The following is a 23,109-nucleotide window of genomic DNA, read 5'->3' as shown; positions in this document are numbered from 1 at the left end:
GGGGAAGAAAATACCCAAATGATTATGAGTACCTTTAACAAGGGTGCAAGGAAGAATAAATGCAAAGAAGCAGTAAACTAATGTCACTGTACATAGCAAACACCACCATAAGTTTGGAATTTACTGAAATCTTCCCTGTCATTCAGAGATTTATGCAACACATACTATGAAAAATATTACAAAAAATACAAAAACATATAATTCTAGATATCTATAGAGGGGATAAAGGATAACACCAAATAAACCATGAATAAGCATACATTGGTGCTGAGTTCCTCATAGTGTAACAACACTTTCTGATATTAAAAAAATACTTTTATTAATTTAAAAATATAGATTGAATATATATAGACAGATGTATTACGTATGTAGATTTGGGTACCATATACACAAGCATACACACCTAATATGTAAAACATGATGTGGATATTTTTATTCTGGTCACTAGATGGGCACTGATACTAGAATTACATTTAATTTTGTTTTAAATTTTTATTTTAAAGTATATCATATTTGTAGCAAAATACAGCATTTTTCTTCTTAATATAATATATAATTTTGAATGTTTTAGAAAAATAACTTCCTAAAAATATAATAGGAATTATCAATGTTTTTCATTTTCTTTTAGTTATACTTTTGGATGAACTGTAACATTTTGTGCATTTTGAATAATAAACGATCTTTTTATTTGTTCTTTCAAATGTACAAATTGAGATTGTGATAGGAATAGATAAAAGAAAATGGAAAATCTTCAAAGGAACTATCTGCTTAAAATTTTAAAAATCTAGAAGCAATGGAAGTGAGCAAAAGTGCATAAAATTTACAAATAAGGCCTTATATTTTCTTTCTATAATGATGATTTACCAATTGTAATAATAAAAATGAACAAGAGGTCAGATGAAATCCCAACAACCTTATTTTCTTAATAACTGAATATGTAAATATCAGCTCAAAACAATGAGTATGAAAAGAGAATTATCCACAGTAAATTCACAACTCAAAAAAACCAAATACACCCTTTAATGATCTCCTGATTAAAGAATGATGAAAATCACATTTATAAAATAGGCAAGTTGAAAGAAAATCTCAAAAATTACTGTGTGGCTCAGATTATGATCTTGGAAAATGGCTGTCACTTCCTTCTGACAGCATGAGAGTGTTTCTATGAAACACAATCTGACTCAAGTTAATGATTATAAAGTTTTATTGGATATACATGGCAGAAAATTTAGTATTAAATTTTACATTGAAATTATTTAAAGGGAAGAAAAATTGTGCACATTTGGTATTTTTATTCTAAATCGATGGCAAAGAATTGCTACTACATTTATTTATATGTTTCCCAATTAATCTTGACTCGACTAATGAAGATATCCATAACTGGATACACAAGTTTGTAACTGAAGAAACACTTTGCAATAGAAAAAAATTAAAATAATTCAAAAATACAGTTACTAGTACTCAAAAGTCTGAGTAAATATCAATAAATAACATTCAACAAAGAAAAGTAAATGCCAACATATCATTGCCAAAATAGAAAATAATACCACACACTTAATACTAACTGTGCTTAAAAATGCTTTTTATGACACAACAAGATCAATATTTATAGAAAGGAAAGTAAAAAGTTCAGTTTATTAGACTTCATTTCCAAATTTGTTGGAAATATAATTGATTGTGTAAAATAGAGTTAAAATAAAAAAATAATGAGTTTTACTATCTGGGATGGAAAAATAATATTAGATTACTAATTTAATGAGTAATAAAATAAGAAATTATAAATAAAAAGTAAATACTATTCAATATGATTATGGCAAGGATAAAAGTTATGTTGAACAACTAGTATTCACTATAATTGTTGAATTCCCAAAGGCAAATAATAGAACTGAATTCATTGGTTTTACACCGAATGGATCAAGTATGCATTTTGACTTAAGTACTAAGAAACAGTTTTCAATCTTTAGCAATGATTTAAAGGATTTTTTATTGCTATGATAATGATGTTAACATAATTGATTATACAAAGTAGAATCTAGGCCTAAAACCTAAGAACATGTATAGTATATAGCTAGATTTTGTTGCTAGGAGACATGACCATGACTTACAAACAGCAATGACATTCCTTAGAAAAATTTAGAGATTACCATACAGTTCTTTTTTTCATCTGCCCAAACATGGAACAAATAACTTGATAAAATAAATTTAAAATATTGACCTTATAAACATACTTGGACACATGATAATAATGCCAACTAAATAATATTAAAGCAATTGGATTTAATTAGGCAAGATATGAGATATTTTAGAAGAATAGAGGGAAATTAACAGAAGACTCACAAAGAGTGAGACTTGATCTTGGGTGAAGATTTAAATTAATAGTGAATCTGAGCTATTAAGTTAATTATCATGAACTATTGCTTGTTAGCAAAAAGGTTAACAGAAACTTACCAAAAAAATCTAAATTTAGCTGTTATACTTTTTAAAATTCAAAAAATACAAATTAAAAGCTTTCTATAAAGAAGAAACAAAACTATATGTGTTTTTAAGTCCATAGAAACAATACATGAAATATGCAGCAAAAATTACATGCAAAAAAATATAGGACTTCAGAATAAAGAAAACAAAATGTTTTCAGGCCTATAAAGTAGAAAGAATAATACAAATAATCACCAATTTCTAAAGAAAGTGTTTCTTGGTCTTTTTTTTTTTTCCTCCCATGGAGTTTTGAGATAATTTCACATGTCATAAAATCCACCCATTTAAGGTGGTCAATTCAATGATTTTTAGTATATTCACAGAGTTGTGCAACCATCACCATAATCTAATTTTGTCACATTTTTAAATAACAGCTTTATTAAGATATAATTCACATATCATAAAATTCACCTTTTAAAAGCAGTTCAGTACCTTTTTGTTTATTCAGTGTTGTGCAACCATGACCACTATCTGAATCCAGAACATTTCCTCATTCTGAACAGTAACCCCTTACCAATCCAATTACTAGTCTCCAGTGACTAGTCATTCCCTTCTCCCCTGTCCAACAACAACTTTCCCCATACCTGAAAAGAAGTAATCTACTTTCTGCCTCTGTGTATTTATCTTTTCTGGACATCCACATACCTTTTATGGGCTTCCCAGGTGGCAGTAATGGTAAAGAATACGCCTGCCAAAGCAGGAGATGTAAGAGACACGGGTTTGATCCCTGGGTCAGGAAAATCCCCTGGAAGAGGAAATGGCACCATCTTCCAGTATTCTTGTCTGGAAAATTCCACAGTCAGAGGAGCCTGGCAGGCTGTAGTCCATGGGGGTCACAAAGAGCTGGACACTACTGAACACACACATGGCCTTTCATGTCTGTCTTCTTTCACTAAACATAATGCTTTCAAGTTACATCCACATTGTAGCACGTATCAGAACCTCACTCTTTTTGCAATCCAATAACATTCACTCATATGGATGCACCACACTGTATTTATCCATTCATCAGTTGATTGACATTTGGGTTGTTTCCACTCTTTGAGTATTATAAATAATGCTATCATGAACATGTGTGTACATGTTTTTCCGTGGACATTTGTTTTCAGTTGTCTTGTATATATATACTTAGGAGTGGATCAGTGGATCACTGATCCATATGATAACTCCATTTTAACCTTCTGGGGAACTGCCAAACTAGTTTTTAAACCAGTGATACCAATTTACATCCCCACAAGCAATGTATGAGGATTCTAATTTCTCCATATCCTTGCTAATACTTGCTATTATCTGTCTCTTTTATTGTAGCCACCTCCGTGTGGGCCGGGTGGTATGGCATTGTGGTTTGGATTTGCATTTCTCTAATGACTAGTGATGCTGACCATCTTTTCATGTGCTTATTGGCAGTGAGCAGAGCTTCTTAGCTTATTTATTCAAACCCCATGTCCCTTCATAATTAGACTTTTAAAAATCTTTGTATTGCTAACTTGTATTTCTTGTCATTTTAAGATTAAAATATAGTCATATTTTTATTGAATAAACTTGACTTATAAGCTATGTTAATTTAAGGTGTATAATGTGTTCCTTTGAAATGTTTACATATTGTAATATGATTGCAGTTGTAGCTATACTTATCTCACTATATAATTACAGTACTATTATCTATATTCATTATACTGTGCATTAGATCTTTATGATATATTTATTACTCACTGAAAGTTTGTATTCTTCAGTTCAGTTCAGTTCAGTCACTCAGTCATGTCCAACTCTTTGCGACCCCATGAATCGCAGCACGCCAGTCCTCCCTGTCCATCACCAACTCCACGGGTTCACTCAGACTCACATCCATCGAGTCAGTGATGTCATCCAGCCATCTCATCCTCTGTCGTCCCCTTCTCCTCCTACCCCCAATCCCTCCCAGCATCAGAGTCTTTTCCAATGAGTCAACTCTTCACATGAGGTGGCCAAGGTACTGGAGTTTCAGCTTTAGCATCATTCCTTCCAAAGAAATCCTAGGGCTGATCTCCTTTAGAATGGACTGGTTGGATCTCCTTGCGGTCCAAGGGACTCTCAAGAGTCTTCTCCAACACCACAGTTCAAAAGCATCAATTCTAAGGAAAAGCTGGAAATAGAACTGCCTTATGATCCAGCAATCCCACTGCTGGGCATACACACTGAGGAAACCAGAATTGAAAGACACACGTGTACCCCAATGTTCATCGCAGCACTGTTTATGATAGCCAGGACACGGAAGCAACCTAGATGTCCATCAGCAGATGAATGGATAAGAAAGCTGTGGTACATATACACAATGGAGTATTACTCAGCCATTAAAAAGAATACATTTGAATCAGTTCTAATGAGGTGGATGAAACTGGAGCCTATTATACAGAGTGAAGTAAGCCAGAAAGAAAAACACCAATACAGTATACTAACGCATGTATGTGGAATTTAGAAAGATGGTAACAACAACAAAAAAAAGAAGGTAACAATAACCCTGTATACGAGACAGCAAAAGAGACACAGATGTATAGAACAGTCTTTTGGACTCTGTGGGAGAGGGAGAGGGTGGGATGATTTGGGAGAATGGCATTGAAACATGTATAATATCATACATGAAACGAGTCACCAGTCCAGGTTCGATGCACAATATTGGATGCTTGGGGCTGGTGCACTGGGACGACCCAGAGGGATGGTTATGGGAGGGAGGAGGGCGGAGGGTTCAGGATGGGGAACACATGTGTACCTGTGGCAGATTCATTTTGATATATGGCAAAACCAATACAATATTGTAAAGTTAAATAAAATAAAATTTAAAAAAAAAGCATCAATTCTTCGGTGCTCAGCCTTCTTCACAGTCATAACATCAATTAAATTATACTCCTGATAGAATAGAATTTGACAAAATTGAAAAATTACTGCTCTTTTTGGTTTGCCTTATAACATGCAACTTTAAAAAATTTGAAAGGACAAAATATGTAACACAGATGGATCTAAATATCAATTTTAAAAGATGATGGAATGATAATAGATATAACAGTTCAATATACAAAATCCAATAAATATTTGATTTTATGTATTGAACTGTTAAGAAAAATATTTTTTCTATGATTTGATACTTATGGACCCCTGAATATTATTTGAACATAATATGCTAAAAATTAATAGCTTGTTTCTGAATTTAAATATTTCTTGACAAAATTTGTTGGCAATTTCAGTTACTACTGCCTCAGCAGAGCAAAATTTTTTCAAAAAATTACCTCCAATCTAAAAAGTCTATTTGGAAAAGAAATGTGGGCGCCTATCACCATATATTGCCAACTAAGACGTCTGCCTACAATGCGGGAGACCACGGTTCAATCCCTGGGTCAGGAAGATCCTCTGGAGAAGGAAATGGCAACCCACTCCAGGACTCTTGCCTGGAAAAATCCCATGGACGGAGGAGCCCAGTAGGTTAAAGTCCATGGGGTCGCAGAGTCGGACACAACTGAGCGACTTCACTTCACTTCTCTTCAAACCAAACAGATTAAAAATATAAACCCAAATTATAAATGTCTGAGACTGTAAAAGACTTAAAATGATCCTTGATTCCATTCCTTTGGTAGCTATGAGGTAGAGGGAGAAAGCCACTCAGCACATAAGGAAGACATACTCCTAACTAATGCCCACTGCAGATGGGCCAAACGGGATAGAGTCAAAGATCAGGGAGAAAAGTAGTGAACTTGAGGCTTCTCTGGCAGGAAGCAAAACCAGAGTCCAATCTGGGAACATTTCTATCCCATTCTCACTTTCTAAAGCAGAAGATCCTCACCACTTCTGCCTGGTAGGATTTCAGAATTGTTGTGGATCAGATTACTCCCTGCCATGTATCTTCTGTTCTTCCTCTTTCTAAATGGAAGTGTTTAATACAGTTACTCCAACCCTGTTCTACTATCGTATATTTGGATAGCATGGAAAATAAATTATCTTTTTATTCAAGAGCATCCAGAGTAAGAGAAATCATACTCAGATTGGATGTGGAGTCTATTGCATCATTTCCAAACAGCATAGGCTTTGAACTGGTATCATGGCAAAATGGAACTTTTGGGTTGACTATTTTGGGGAATGTTCTAGTATATTTTGCATGTGAAAAGTTGACTGAGTTGAATACCTGGTGACCTGAAGGGCAGAAAGTGATAGTCCTTAATGCTTTTCACCAGATATGTCTAGCTTTCAGTCTCCTGGGTATGCAGAAGATTACACATCCTGTTCCATTTGCTGTTGAGTGGATCATGTCCCCAAATCAGGCCAGTGGGTTATCCCGTGAGAAGCAGAGTGAGTTGAATACCATACAGAGATGGGAAGTGTCGATTACATTATAATGTAGATTTCCCAATGACTATAGTGACACTAACCACATGGGCTTCTAAATAAAAAGAAGCATTCTTCAAATTAAACAAACATTTAATGGTAAAACTGGTGGGAAAACATGATGAATCACGAATATTATCTCAGACCCAGAAAGGTATGCTACTTTTCCCTGTGAAAAGCAGGCAAAGTTCTGAACCTGTGGTCTTTCTTTCCACTTATAGGATTTATAGTTACTGCTGGTAATGCAATGACTTTAGAATAACAGAAGCTAATGCGGCTCTTCATTCCCAGTTTCTCTCCAGGATACTTGGCAGTTTCTCTCAATCTTCTGGTTGCTTTTTCAAAACAGCTGGAACTTAATTCTGCAAATACAGAGAGACAACATTGTCCTACAGCTTTTAATTGCCAATTAAGCAGGTTTCAATTTATGAATCCATCTCGTATGTGATTAAAGTGGAGAGGTTCTATTTTAAGGTTTTTAAATGCTGTATTTTTTTTTCACATTCCTTATCTGAGTAGAGAGGGTTAATAAGTTTTAACGAATAACCATAAATAAAGATAAGAATTGAAGAAAAATAAAATATCTATACTGGCATATTATGTATCTGTGTAAAATTTAATATTAGATATGACAAATTATCACTATAAATTAATAAAAAGATATGAGATAAAATGCAAAAATATAATAATATATGCATATATCACAAATATGTGCATGTAAGAAATATATATATGTTTATGTATCAGATAGACCTATCAAGTAGATCTCTGAAATCCTCAAGTGGAAATTTTCTTAAAGTAAAGGACACCATATACATGTTGGAAAACAAAATAATGTTATAAGAATTTGTCTAAATAACCCTAGACTCCTATTATGATTTCACTGCCAGTCTTAAGTAAATTAAATTATTTCACTGTCTATTTTTCTATTATGTTTTCAAACTGTAGTGCTGGAGAAGTCTCTTGAGAGTTCCTTGGCCTGCAAGGAGACCCAACCACTCAATCCTAAAGGAAATCAACTCTGAATATTCACTAGAAAGACTGATGCTAAAGTTGAAGCCCCTATACTTTGGCCACTTGATGCAAAGAGCTGACTCTTTGGAAAAGACCCTGATGCTGGGAAAGATTGAAGGCAAAAGGAGAAGAAAGCGATGAGGATGAGATGGTTGGATAGCATCATCATCAATGGACATGAACTTCAGCAAACTCCAGGAGAGAGTGAAGGACTGGCAAGCCACGTGTGCTGCAGTCCTTGGTGTCACAAAGAGTTGGACATGACTTAGCAAATGAACAACAACAAATTTTTCTGTGAGAGGTGGGGTGGGTAGTAGTGTTTACTCATTTAATTGGCTTTGGACTAAATATTCCCCACTTGGTTCTTGCTGTACTTACAAAGGTAAATCATGTAGTATACTAAAAGAAAACAATGTCTGAGGACAGCACTACTGAGAACGGCTCCTCTGGTTATTAATGGCATGTCAGTTTGTAGGTTTTCCTCACCCCTCGACCAGTTTCTTTCTCTCTCCATGAACTCAAAATTGGAGAAAGAAATATAATTTGTCTCCCTATATTTAATATTAAAACTAGCAAATACTGATACTAAAATGGCCAGGAATTTGGGCAATGAAAGGGACAGTTTACTTAAAGTAGAAAATCCTAGTATCAGTCTCACCTTGCCCCAGTCTCAGATAAGGGACAACACCCTCTTGTATAGTGGTTCTTAATTCTGGCTGGCTGCACATTAGACCATGTGGGAGCTTGAAAGAATTCTGATGCCCAAGACCAACCTGAATTCATCAAGTGCAAGCACTTTGGAAACTGTGATAATTAATTTTATGTATCAACTTAACTGGGACAGGAGGTGCCCAGGTATCTGATCAAATATTATTCTGGGTATTTCTGTGAGGGTGTTTTTGAGTGAGTTTAGCATTTAAATTGATCCACTGAGTAAAATAGGCTGTCCTCCCAGGTGTGAAGAGGCTTCATCCAATCAGCTGAAGGCCTGAATAGAATAAAAAAGACTTACCCTCCCCTGAGCAAGTGGAATTCCTCCTGCCTGACTGCTTTGAGCTGGAACATTGTTTGTTTGTTTTTTCCTGCCTTCAGACTTGAACTGAAACATTTGCTCATCCTGGATTTTGAATCTTCTAGCCTTCAGATTGGAATTTATACCATCAGCTCTCCTGTGTATTCAGCTTGCTGACTGCAGATCTTGGAATGTGCCAGCTTCCATAACTGTATAAGCCAATTCCTTCCAGTAAATTTTTAAAAACCAATTTTACTTGTGTATATAAAAAGATTCTTCAAAACGTCTATATTTTGGGTCGGCCAAAAAGTTCATTCAGATCTTTTTCATAAGCTGTTTCGAACAAACTTTATGGACAACCTAATATATACATATGTACATTTATTATGTGGGTATTATGTACATGTACATATATAAAGACAGTTAAGTGACTTTACATGGCTAACAAAATGTGAGAAGTCATGAGTACCACATGTAAGTCATGTTCAAGAGTCAAAAGATGAATCTTCTCCTTCTATTTCCTCCTTGAATGTTTTAGGAATAGTATTCTCAGTGAGTCTGGTTCTTGAAATGGAGATGAAGTGGAAAAACAGTGAAGATGACATGAAGCACAACAGACCCATGTGTGGACATGAAGCATGAGTGAGGAATAAACATTATTATTATGGGTTTTCTATGAGTTTTTCAGGCTTGTGTTAACATACATACACTACCCAATCTACCAACTCTGGGGCAATTCTGACTCTGGGTTTACTGTAATGTGAGATAGTATATTTCCTTAGGGACTAAAGCATTGGATCATGGCTTTATATTGTTCACATCTCTAATTATTCAAATAGTGCACCAAGAAAACGCCTTTTAGTCTTTCAAACCCTAGATATTGTTTTGTCTTCCTTGGGTCTTTCCTGGTATCACAGAACAGCATCAACCTTCTAGTTTTTGTCACACTAATATATATATATATATATATATATATATATATATATATATGTATGTATTTCTCATCATATGCATCAGAGCAGTTGCTAAGCCTATTTTTACATTGTCTACCCAGTAACTAACACGTTCTGCAACAGAAAGATTTATGTCTTTTCTATCTCTATTTCTCTGGCATCTAGAACAGTATTAAGGAGTTAATAGGGCCCAATATACATTTTTTCTAAGCTAAATCAAATAATCCTTTGATGTGAAAATGATAATCAACTCATTTATTGATATAATTATCTTCAATGTTTACATGCCTTGAGAATCACATAACAGTGTTGTGATTTTGGTTCTACTATTAAACAGGATTTAGAGAGCACAAGAGAAGGAAATTATATTGTCTTTACTCATATTTTTATTTCCTTTTTTATTTTTTTCCTATCTGATGTTTCTAGTTCCCTTCCTCCATCGTTTCCTTTTGTCTTAGAGAACTTCCTATAGCTATTCTGTTAGGGTAGATTGGCTGTCAAGACAAATTCTCTTAGTATTGTTTCATCTGAACTGTCTTGATGTTCTCCCCTCTGCCCACCATCTAACTGGTGTCACTTGATTGCCTTTTCTCCTTCAAATTATGGTTTTCTTGGGTTTGAGTGTGATGGGTGATTTTCTTATTGTATTCTGGACATTGTGTATGTTGTGTCAGGAAACTCTTGATGCTATTTAAATCTCTTTTAGCTTGTAGTCAGCCTGTTTAGATTTAGCATATAGTTTCTGGCCTACTTCTAAGAGCTTTAGTTCTAATGACACTTTACTTTTCATAGGCTTTGCAATGTGGTTCTGGCCTGTTTTGCTATCCTGATGCTGCTGGGTCTCCTGTTCGATTCCTGCTACTGAAGTAGTATCTTGGATCATCTTCTGCCATGGTGTGGGGGAGAGGCAGAAAATGTCGGGCCTGAGTCTCCTATGCCACAGAATAGGAGACAGGAATAGCTGGGCTCCAAGGATGCTGCCCCGTTGCTGGGTCAGCTTACCTGCTAGTGTGCCTTCGATAGTACAGGAGGGGTGGGTTGGCCTTTGGGGTCTCTGAAGCTGCTGCTTCGGGTATTTTTCAGCCAGCTGGTGCCCTAGATATGGAGCAGGTCTTCCCATTAAGTCTTTCTTGGATTTGTCCTTTCTTGGCACTATGTGAGACAAAAGGAAACAGGAAACTCACAGTGTTGTCATTCCTCAGGTCCTGACCTTGTCAGTCCACATTTTTTTTTTTCCTAGTTCTCTAATCCTTTTATCATTGTCTCTTGAATCCTTTCCAAGGCTTTAGTTGTACTTAGAGGAAAGATGGGGGATACATGAGCCTGTAGCACCTTGTTCCAGAACAGGAAGTCCCCATGTGCTTTTATGGATTAATTTATTTAATTCTCATAACTTCTTTGAAATAGGGTAATATATAATCTCTTATTTTCCACATATGATAGGTTAAGGAAGAAAAATGAAATTGAATAAGATCCTGGCAAAGACACCAAAGAAGAATATATAAGTGGAACACATACACACACACAGAGTGTTGACTCAGATCTCAAATAGATCTACAGCTATACTGCCTACTTTAATCAAAAAATAAAGCAATTTGGAATGCATGAACAAGCTTTTAGAAGTTACTTTATTTTTATATACTTTTTCAAACAGTGTTATAATAATTCATATTTTATTTTTCATAATTTTTTCATTACACTGCTTGGGAAACCGTATATGGTTATATTTTTCTGTTGTGTTATCTCCTAATCACAATGAACAGTACACAATTTTATGAATTGATATTTCTTACACAACAAGGAAAGACTAGTGAGAAAGATCTAAAGTAATATTTCTGGATTTTCAGATGTGACATTTTATTTATTGAACAGCTGAACTTCTTTGTTTATACTTAGAGATTCTTCCGTATATAATGGTTTTTCCTAAGTTTACACAGACTTGTCTATCATCCATGTCTCAACTGTTGTAGAATTTCCATGTTGTTTCAGTGGGGAAAATGTTCATTTTGTCTTATGTAATTAAGGGGAGTGTATCCCAAGGAAAGAAAGAGAAATGAAATAATTCTGTTAATACAAAAAGGAGATAAAAAGAGAATTGGTTCATCAAATTATATTCACTCCACTGATTCTCTGCTCAATATTTGTATGTTGTTTTGCATTCACCATCTTCAATTAAAAGTAATTATCATAATGCAAATAATAATAATATATTATTTTACAATGTATATAGTTCTTTCAGATACATAGTTTGCATTTCATTATCATGAATTTCCTATGATTCATAAATTAGAGAGATGCCTAATGCTTTGGACCGTGGCTGCTGAGGTTAAAATTCTAGCTCTACCCTTTTCTGGCTGAGTGACCTTGGGCAGATTATTTAACCTTTCTTGGCTTCATTTTCCTCATCCCTAAAGTAATATGAGCAAGTCACTCAACCTTCTTTTCCCTTAACTACGTCTCTATAAGGTTAAATATAGTTTTCCAGGAGGAGTAAATGAGGAAATAAAGTAAAACACTTGGAATAAGGCCTACACATTGTAAATACTTAATAAATGTTACTTTTGTTATCTCCATTTTCTACATGAAGACCATCTGGTTCAACAGATAAGCACATGCAAGAAATGGATATGCAGCATATCTTGTACTAATTTATTTTATATTAAAATGAAATGAATTTAAATTTTCTTTAAATGCTTTTGCAGAATTGCATTTCAGAGTTCAAGAAATAGAGCAGTAGATAATACTGAAAAAGACATTTATTGCTTGTCAAAATGCAGCCACTTTAGAGCTCAGAGCTCTTATCTTTACCACATCCCTTCACATTTTAACATAACCCTTTAGGAATCTATGACCTCGACCACTGAACAACCGCCTCTTTGGACTAAGGTCAAAGTGTACTTGTCTCACCTTTGATATCTGTATATGCTCAGTCACTCAGACATGGCCAGCTCTCTGCGACACTGTGGACTGTAGCCTGCCAGACTCCTCTGCTCATGGAATTTTCCAGGCAAGAATTCTGGAATGGGGTGCCATTTCCTACTCCAGGGGATCTTTCTGACCCAGGGATTGAACCTGTATCTCTTGTGTCTCCTGCATTGGCAGGTGGATTCTTTATCACTAGCACCACCTCTTTTGATATCACCAGTGAGCTAGAAATGATTTTTATCTATTAAACTTAGTAACTGATTTGATGATAGAAAATACCTACTTTGGATCCCAATTAAAAGAATATTATCCCCTAGCAAAGAATTCTATAATTCTTATGATTAGATCTATATTACAAAAAAATTAGAATCAAAGCTATATTTTTAATTACATCAGCAAAATAGTTGTATAAATTTGTTTTCTTTATTATGTTGTGTCTTCATAACATCCCTAATTTTACCTTTTGGTCTACAAAGCCTAAAATACTATCGGATACCTAACAGAAAAACTTTGCTAACTCTTGGTCTAAGACATTATTGTGACTCTTTATTTTGTATGAGAAAATGGCTTTTTGACCATTAAGAAGGTATACATTTTGAACTATATTTTTCCAATAGTGGTTATGAATTGCCTCTGTTAATCAGATTTGATTTTTATTTAAAATATATACTATTTAGCCTTGGGATTTGAAAATATTTATTTGGAGTTTATGTTAAGCCAGCCACCCTGGTGGTTCAGACGGTAAAGAATCTGCCTGCAATGCAGAATTGAGTTCGATCCCTGGGTCGGGAAGATCCCCTGGAGAAGGGTATGGCAACCCACTCTAGCATCCTTGCCTGGAGAATTCCATGGACAGAGGAAACTGGCAGGCTACAGTCCAAGGATCACAAAGAGTCAGGCACAACTGAGCAAGTATCACCACCACAGCGAAAATCTTTGTAATGTTAGCCTGATACTGTGACCTTGTCAACCTTTCTGAATTAGCAGAAGGAGCCTACAGAAGTTATAAGGGGTTCCTGCCCCCTCTTTCCCAAATAACACAGAAATACGTTTTCTTCTGTAAAAATCAGGAGGCATTTTTAGATTTAGTAAGTCAAAAGATTACGTAATTTAAAACTGTTTTTGCAACTGAATTTCCTTTTTCTCAATGGTTAATTTCCTGTAAATTTATTTTAACCCTGTAAAACTATTAAAATTTTTGTTATTTTCCCTCTGGCTTTTAAATGTTAATGTGTTTTTTTAACCTGCCTCATTGAGTATTAACTATTTCTTTAACCTTGTATTTTGTGGTTGTTCTTGCCTGAATATCTTACACATTAAATGTTCAAATGTTTCTTTACTCCATCTTCGCCTTCCCAGATACACTTTTGTCTTAATTGTATACAGAAAGAATCTTTGCACAAAGCATTCAAATCACAGAATTTGAGAAACAGTTTATTTGATGTTTATAAAATGGAATTTGGTGTCAGAGTAGAATACTGATTGCTACTTTGCCAGTTACTAGCTGTATGAACAAGACCAACTGAACCAATATCTGTGAGCCCCAGTTTTTGTAATTATCTATGAGAGAGAAAAATAGCTTCTAACTCAGAAGACTGTCCTGAGAAGTAAAGAAACCAAGATATATAATGTGATAAGCCCAATGTTTAGAACCAGATACTAGTTAATAATACTTTCCCTTATAGCTCAGTTGGTAAAGAATCTGCCTGTAATGCAAGAGAACCAGGTATGATTGATTCCTGGGTCGCAAAGATCCCCTGGAGAAGGAAACGACAACCCACTCCAGTATTCTTGCCTGCCATATCTCATGGACAGAGGAGCCTGGCACGCTACAGTCCATGGGGTCACAAGAGTTGGACACGGCCTAGTGACTAAACCACCATTACCTAATGAATATAGCTACATTACTACTGAGAACTGGGAATGATTTGTTGTTCAACTTGTCTAATCTCAGTCTTTTAAAATTGAGAAAAACTAAGGCCAGAAAATCTCAGTGACATATCCAAATTACAACATAATTTGTAACAAATTATTACAGTGGAAAACCAGCTTCACCTCTTCAAAAGAAGTATTATGGGGCATAATTATCATGAAGCTAACGGTACCATCTTCTCTCTTTTGTCCTCGATCTTTACTCTTAAAATACACCTTTCCCAGGGTTTCCCAGGGCTCAGCACTAGGAGTTATTTGATCATTATAATAGTTAATAGAAATATCAAAGCTATTCTAACAATACAAAATATTTTAGAAATGTTCACTGCTGAGTAGTGGTAGTAATGATGAAAATCATTATACTGCCCTTTATTTAATAAGCACCTAGCTCAATGCTGGGTATTATGCTGTTAGTTTGACTGATACCATCTTATCTTCATGGTAATCATGAAAAGTAGGCATTCTTATTCCAATACATATATGCAATATTAAACTGGGAAAAAAAAAAAAAAAAAACTTATGAAATGAATTTTGTACCTGGCTGAGACATAACAATTAGAGCAGCCTGCTGAGATGCAAGCTTTTTCAATTTCTCAAGGCCATTTCTTTGGAAAATGAGCCTAAATTCTTGTTACCTCTGTGGGGCTGTCCAAGAAAACATTTTGGTGCCCCCTAGAGGTGATCAGGAATGTACACTTGTCAAATGCCAAGGAAAGAGACACTGAAGCCAATTCAGCAGGTGCTACCTATCATTCATTGCTGCCTGCTTTTCCAAACTTAGGTGGCTCAGATGCAGCCATGGAGAAGCTCTAGAGACCAGTGATTCTCCAGCTTCAGTGAGTATCAAAACCACTTGAAGGCTTGTTAGAACTCAGGTTTATGGTATCTACCCCCAGAGTTTCTGACTCTAGCCTGAGGTGGGGCCTAAAACTGTGTATTTCTAACTATTAATATAATCCTTGGTGTTTCTGATGCTGTTGGTCCAGAGACCACACTCTGAAAACCACTGCCCTAGATAATCATCTCAGAGTTTAAACTAGCTCCAAAAGCTGGTCCAGTTTTAGTAACTGGGCACTGGTAACTATGGATCCTAGTTCTCCCCTCCAAACAGATGATGCAAACAGATTTAGCAGAGATGTGAACATCTCCTGGATGAGGGTGACAGCTTCTGATGAACTATAGATTCCTTGATCCCTGGAAATTCTAGAACTCTTTAGGTTGGGTATAGGAGAACCAGTTGAGATATGAGTTCAGGGAACTCAGTTCTCGTTTCATCTGCGCCAGGTAATCAGACCTGGCTGAAGACCAAAGTCCTGAACACAAATAAAATAGCAACCATTTAGAATTATACTGTGGTTTTTAACTCTATCAAATAGCTTGGAACATAGGAGGCATGAAACAAATTTTAATTCTTAATTTCCATGCTGTTAAATTTAAATATTTACATTTCTAATACAAAAATATTATGAGAAAAATATGTAATTTACCTGAACACAATATGCAAAAATGGAAAATAGTACGACTAAAGTAGTTAAATCTACAGAATTATTTTGTGTCATGAATTAAATCAATGTTATTGCTGTTATCTAACTCTGTTTTTACTCATGTTTACCTATTATGCATCAATTCTGCTTTATTACTCCTTTCCCCCATATATCCCAATTTCACAGAATTTTTCTCCATAGAAAATGTAAATTGAGAGAATGTTTTCTTATTTTTGTTTTTGTTTCTTTTTTGTCTTTTTTTTTTTTTTTTTACTGTATGAGTGTTTAAGTGTATAAATTGTTTTCTAAATCATGCTAGCAACTGGGTTTGTTTTTTCTATTCAAGGTAATAGGGGACTTGAATATTGACTTTAGTGGATTGTTGTTGTTCAGTCGCTGAGCCATGTCTGACTCTTTGTGACCCCATTGACTGAAGCACACCAGGCTTCTCTGTCCTTCAGTATCTCCTGAAGTTTGCTTAAACTCCTGTCCACTGAGTCGGGAATGCGATCTAACCATCTCATCCTCTGCCACCCTGTCTCCTTTTGCCTTCAATCTTTCCAATGAGTTTCTTGTTGTGTCAGGTGGCCAAAGTATTGGAACTTCTGCTTCAGCATTAGTCCTTCCAATGAATATTCACGGTTGATTTCCTTTAGGATTGACTGATCTGATCTCCTTGCAGTCCAAGGGACTTTCAAGAGTCTTCTCCAGCACCACGATTTGAAAGCATCAGTTCTTCAGCACTCAGCCTTCTTTATGGTCCAACTTTCATATCTGTACATGACTACTGGAAAAACCACAGCTTTGACTATATGCACTTTTGTTGGCAAAATGGTCTTTGCTTTTTAATATGCTGCCTAGGTTTGTCATAACTTTCCTTCCAAGGAGCCAGTGTCTTTTAATCTCATGGCTGCAGTCACTAACCGCAGTGATTTTGGAGCCCAAGAAAAGAAAATCTGTCACTGCTTCTGTTTAAACAAGGTCAGGCTTTATGGCGACCTCATATGATAACAAGAGGCACCACAGAAGGCTTTCTTCAGGATAGGTGTAACAGAGTCAAAGAGAAGTTCAGAATTCAATTGGGAGCAATGTAGTCTAGAAAGAATGAAGACCTAGAGTTAACAATACTAAAGCAAGTGAGGCCTCCAAAAATGTCCTGAAATAATACTAATATTTTTTTGAATGATAAATCTGGTTACTCATGTATAAATTGCCCTTTTCCCTGAAAAAGTTGACGACACAAAGAAATTAATGTGCCGTATCGCTCAGGAATTCCTTGTAGTCTTTTTTTCCTTGATGAAATCCACTGGATGTATCTTTTTTATTCAAATTTGCATCAAATTAAAAAATATATTTCTGTAAGTATGTTGCTGTAAGTGGTATTTTTGGTTCTTTTCTTGGTTTTACACAGAATGGAAAGTGAGCCAGGGAAAGAATCAAACTTGAACTCATATCTATGACTTGTATTGTGCAATGATATAAATAACATTATTTGTGAATATTTGGAATACAAGATACATTTTTGCGATTAAAATACAGAGCCATGATTCTGTGTGGTGGATGAAAGTGAACATAAACACTCATATCTTGTTGCTGACAGGGTATTAAAGTTGTGGAATTAAGTAAACTAGTGTGGTAGTAAACATATTTCAACCATATAATTTACTAGTACAGACTAAAGAAAATTCCCTGGGGGTCTTGTGGGGGGAGGCACAGAAGAGTCCTTCATCAATGATACATACTTATTCTTTATCTCATTTTCCTTGCAGAAAATAATATGACTATGGTTTCTACTTCTTCCTTCTTAAGGAAGTTACATAACAGACCTTTATGCTAAAATCTAGAAGGACAAATGAGTTAATGAATGTTAAATGCTTTTGAAGTACTTAAATGAACAGATGAATATAAATTTGTGGCATTAAAATGAGCAATCCAGGGTTCCAATTCAGTTATCTAATGGGTACCCTGTCTTTGGACATGCCCCCAAAATGGCTTCAAGTTTTTCAGGGCAAGCAAAATGACACAGGTAGAGGTAGCTATTTTGCAAAGATGTTTTGGAAAACCTAAGTAGGAGAAAAGCTACTGTGTATACTGGAGGAATTTCAAGTTAAGGATACTCTTGTGTTAAAGAAATTGATGAATTTCCTGTGTGTCGTGTATACTGTTAGTATACACAGGAAATAGAAAAATGAATTGGATGGGTCCTCTCGCATTCAAGGGTGTGAGATTGGCATTAGACAGGGGGCTTGCACAAATTCCTGTGTAAGCGGTCTAGGGTGGACTGGGACCAGGAAGAAGGAGGTGAGTTGTTTTAAATTCAAGCGAAATTGTCGACTCATTCAGATGTCATTTCAAACCAATGGTGACAGTTTTTGCTTAGGGCGGCGGAGGGGCGGAGTGGGAAGCGGGAGAGTGGTAGCAGTTGCCAGACACACATCACACTAAAAAGACAAGACGAAACAAGGAAATTCTCTTCCAAAACAGTGGGGAAAAAATATCCAGAACTCCCTGAAATAAAGAAAACCTTCTGGTTACAACGTGCGTTGCTAGGGATTTATTTTCCCCCCTCCTTTCCTAAGAGAGTAAAATCGCACAGATATATTGAAGCCCTCGGAGTTTGTGAGCGAAGTGTGTACTCAAGACGTCAACTGAGCACGGTGTTAAGTGCGTGACTACAAAGGGTTAAACGGAAGGGGGTGGGTCGGAGATGGGGAAGGCTGGCGAAGAGGTTCACAAGCACCATTTTCCAACTTACAGAAACTCTGAACTTTTAAGCACCCAAAAATAAACATGTGTGTGTCTGTGAGCTCAGGCAGATTTATTTCGGTATTTTTTTTTTTTAAATCATAATGTCTCTGTTTCTCTCTCAGTGCTTTAAACACTGAGCAGTCCGCCCTAGGATCGCGTGGCAAAAGCTGCAGCAAGGAATCGGCTGCGCTGTTTACGAGCAGCGTTCAAAGCAGCTCTCTTGTCCTCCACCCACTGCAAACGACCGTCTTCGAGCCTGGGTTACCTCTGGGGCCCTAGAGCTCGGAGCGGGGGAAACCTCCTTCCACCGCCAAACTTTGCTGGGGCGTGAGAGCGAGGGCGCGAGCCGGAGTGCGCGGGAACGCGCCGCCCGCCGCCGCCTCCGCCCGGCGCTGGCAACCCTGGCCTCACCTCTGCCCGGCGAGGTGCAGGAGACCCGGGCTCAGCCAGTGGGCGGCGCCGGACCGCGCGGGGCGGGGCCGAGGGGGGGTGGGTGGGGGCTCCGCCGGATATATAAAGCCGGCCCCGGCTTAACTTCTGGCTTGGGGTTATTTATTTGGGGAGTTCGCGGACAGCAGAGGCTGGTGGCGGCGGCGGCTGCTACTGCTGCCGCAGACGGTGGTTAAAAAAGGCGGCAGGGAGCGGCGGCGAGTGATGGGAGCGCCGTGGCTCCCGGGCGCAGGCGGGATCTGCCGAGCTTTCCGGGCAAGGCGGGAGCGCTGAGGAGAAAGGGGAGCGTCCGGGGGCCCGCGGCCAGCTCCAGAAGCGCGGGCCGGGTTTTTGTTCAGCTGCACTGAGCGCCAGGCAGCCCGAGCCAACAACTCCAGTTACAACAACAATCCACCTTCCCGCAGCCGAGCTAGACAAGGGCTGCTGCGTCCGTCCTATTGTTTAGACACTTGCCAGGAGCTCGGGAGTCAACAGAGCCACCGAGTCCCCGCTCCCTACCGCCGCCTTCCCTCTTCCCCACTTCCCTGCCCCAAGAAAGGGGCGCGAAAAGCCACCTGGAGAAGGGAAGGTGCTGGAAGCAGACGGGCTGCTCCGGACTGCGGCCGCCAAGTCAGGTGCAGCGCCCGGATTCGGGCGGCGTCGCGACGTCGGCGGGAGGACTCCCACCGTAGCTGTGGGGACTGGATTCAAAACCTGGGAAAAGTTCCTGCACTTTGAGAAGAAGGGCCCAGTTGTGGGCGGCTGTCGGGGGGAGACCGAGGGGCTGCGCCCCGCCCCCGCTCCAGGAGGCTGCTCTTGTTTCTTCCACCTTTGCCATCAGGTGTCTGCTGCGGAGCCGCGGCGTATCCGGGAGACGCGAGGGGCTGACACACGCACGCACACAGGACTGCAGTTCAGCTGCCTCTTGGGGTCTCCTCGGATTAGCAGATCCCACCGACCCAACTGCCATCTCTCTGCCTTCCGAAACACCCCGGGAGGACCTGGGAGGCGGACACCTCCAGCTTGGCCTTTCCACACTCTTTCTGGCCGGCTTGCCAGCCATTCCCTACTCAGTCTTAGCAGGAGCTCTCATCCTCAACTTGGCCTTTTGGATTTCCTCTGCCGTGGTTGTGACTAGTGGATGTTCTTGCCTGCTGTGGCGGTGCGATTGCCCTTTTGTCTTTTCTGCTTGACCTCGGGGAAGGCCCTCGTGCGGAGCGTCTCCAAGGACGCCGGGCGGGAGGCGGAACTGCCCATACATCCTTTAGCGAAGTGCATGTGACGGGGACCGGCTGGGGCTGCGGAGGAGCTGCAGGCCAGGGGGGGAGGCCGCGTGAGTGAGTCACGCCAGGAGCCCCGCAGCGCGGTTCCGCGCCCCCCCCCCCCCCCCCCAGTCTGCGCGCCAGCCCTGTGCGCCCCCGCGCGCCATGTCCAGTCGTCCAGTGTGCTTCGCTCCCGGCCCGCGGGGCTCCTGCGCCTTTTAGTTTCGGAGAGCCCACTTTGATCGAGGCCACCGTTCCTACTGAGCCTCCTCCTTCTGTCTTCTACAGTCCTCACTGGAATTGGATTTGCAGAGGGGATCGGTGGAATCGGATCACCTCAGTTCACGCACAACTGGCCCCTGCATCTTCACGATCTTCATCAGCCGTTGCAAGCTTCAGGTCTCTTACAGCCAAGTTGATATTTGCCAGACAGACGACGCGCGATCCGCTCCCCGCTGCTCTGTAGCCTTGGCCAGGCCAATTGATCTTCTGGACCTAAAGTTGCCCAAGGAGCGTCTGCCCTGCAGGAGGAGAAGAGCGAGGGGAGCTGAGAGGCGCGTACCTGTGTCAGCTCTACTGCCTTGAATATTACTGTTACTTCTGTATTATTTTGTGCACGCTATCTGGACACTCTGGGTGGCTAGCCTCGAGCCAGGCACTGGGCCTCAGGCACCGCGCGGTTGGAGCAGAGGAACGAGCTAAAGAGAAACCCCTGGGGCCAGCGAGCTAGGAGGCGGCGGGGGAAGATGCACGGCGTCGGCTGGCAGACGCTGTCCCTGTCTCTGGGGTTAGTGCTGGCGATCCTGAACGAGGTGGCGCCGCAAGCGTGTCCGGCGCAGTGCTCCTGCTCCGGGAGCACAGTGGACTGTCACGGGCTGGCGTTGCGCAGTGTGCCCAGGAATATCCCCCGCAACACCGAGAGATTGTGAGTATGGGCTCATTCTCCCCCTTGGCCCTCCCTCCCATCGGGGCCGCGCAGCCCCTGTATCTAGACTGGAGGGACCCCGAGGCACAGGGACTTGTGCCTGGGGCAGCCCCCACTAGCTTTCCTCAACGCGCATCCTAGGCTTGAACTCTCTGGGAGGGCGCTGCCCAAGGAGGGGCGGGCCCGCTGACTACTGCGCTTGGTCCCTTCCTCCCGCTCTCGTCCCGCCACTCGCAGCCCTTTGCGGGCTGGTTCTCTGAGGCTGGGGAGGCGGGGAGATGAGGGAAGAGGACTTGAGTATGCCCGGGGCAAGGGAGACGCGACTTTGTGCCTTGGACTCCGTAAACTGAGTCACCTTGCGGTTGGAAACTCTCGCGGGTCGGTTCTGGGCTCAGTTCCGGCTCTTGTCACCGCGGGGTGGCGCGAGGAGAGGGGTTGAGGGGAAGGGGGTACTCAAATGAGAGAAACCTCTGCTCCCGGGCTTTGTGTCTCTCTCCTGGGGACGGAGGGAGAGGAGATGGGGTGTGGGGAGGCTGATCCCGCCCGGGGGCACTTCCACAGGCCACGGAAGGAAGGATGCCCCAGGATAGCGGCCGCGTGCAGCCCCCAGCTACTCTCCCCCCGCCTGCCACTTCCCGGGGGAGGAGGCGGCGGCGGAGAGCCCCAAGGGACGTGTCGGAGCAGGGAGACTCCAGAGGCAGACCGCGCGTCCCATCGACTAAGCAAGTTGGGGCTGGCTGTCCAAACGAGGACTGGTCAAGGCGGGTCTGTCCGCTTTGGAAACCCCGCGGCCCTCGGCTGCCCCCTCCGGCCCTTCCTGCTGAGCCCCAGTGCCCCCTTTCCACCTTTCTGGCAGTTTCCGCGTCTCTGCGCGTGTCAGCAGCTCCCTTTCCTTCCTCTCCTTTCTTCGCGCTCTGCTGCCCACAGACATCCCCGCCTCCCTGTCTCTGCGAGTCCCTAATGAAGAAGTAATAGCAGAGCGGGTGATGACGGCCCACGCGCTGCTTGTGGGGCGCTTTCCGAGTTCAGGGAAGTGAAGCGTGGAGGCCTTTCTCTTTGTGAACGTCGAGGCCGCTGCCCCGGCGTCCGGGGCGCGCTTCCCTCGCTGTTGCGCGTGGGCCGGGCGGGGCAAGGAGGACCTGGGCGACGCTCCCAGGCTGCGCTCCCCGGGCCTCTGCGCCCGAGGCTGTGAGGGTGGAGGGCCGCGGAGGGGACCCGCTTGGACTCGCACGCCTCCACCCGCGCGGCTCACAGCGCTTCGAGTAGATTTTATCCAACCCATTTCCCTCTCTCTCAGTTTAAAGTCGAGCCACTTCTTTCCCTTGCAAATGGCTCCCCCATCCCGAGCCTCACTGAGTCGACCCCTACTCGGTTTCTTCCCTCCTTTCCAGGCCAGCAGCGCTGGGCACGTTGCGGCCCTAGCGAAGGTGTCTTGTCAAAAATGTGATTTACCAAGTTTGTGTAGGATGGGGGCTTTAGGACTCAGGTTATGTCAGGTAGTTCGAAAAGGGAACAAACAATTCGATGGTGCTTTGCTCAGCATTGAAAATGGTTTGGGGAGAAGGCAATGCAAAACTCTCGTCTTAGCGCTTGTCATTTC

General features: G+C 40.6%; 1 protein-coding gene across 5 annotated transcripts in view; it reads left to right on the top strand.

Annotated features, from left to right (window-relative positions):
• The first annotated feature begins 20,753 nt into the window (after window positions 1–20,753).
• SLIT2 (slit guidance ligand 2) overlaps window positions 20,754–23,109 on the top strand; it is a 403,181-nt gene continuing 400,825 nt past the window's right edge. The window contains exon 1 of one of the 5 annotated variants that reach the window (XM_044946045.2): window positions 20,754–21,509. In XM_044946045.2, the coding sequence (XP_044801980.1) occupies window positions 21,331–21,509 (179 nt within the window). In that variant the 5' untranslated portion in view covers window positions 20,754–21,330. The remainder of the gene's footprint in view (window positions 21,510–23,109) is intronic. The other 4 variants (XM_044946044.2, XM_044946043.2, XM_006063259.4 and 1 more) reach the window with 4 other exon arrangements.

This window comes from Bubalus bubalis, chromosome 7 (assembly GCF_019923935.1).
Source record: "Bubalus bubalis isolate 160015118507 breed Murrah chromosome 7, NDDB_SH_1, whole genome shotgun sequence".
NCBI lineage: Eukaryota > Metazoa > Chordata > Mammalia > Artiodactyla > Bovidae > Bubalus > Bubalus bubalis.
This window is presented reverse-complemented; position numbering and strand designations above follow the sequence as displayed.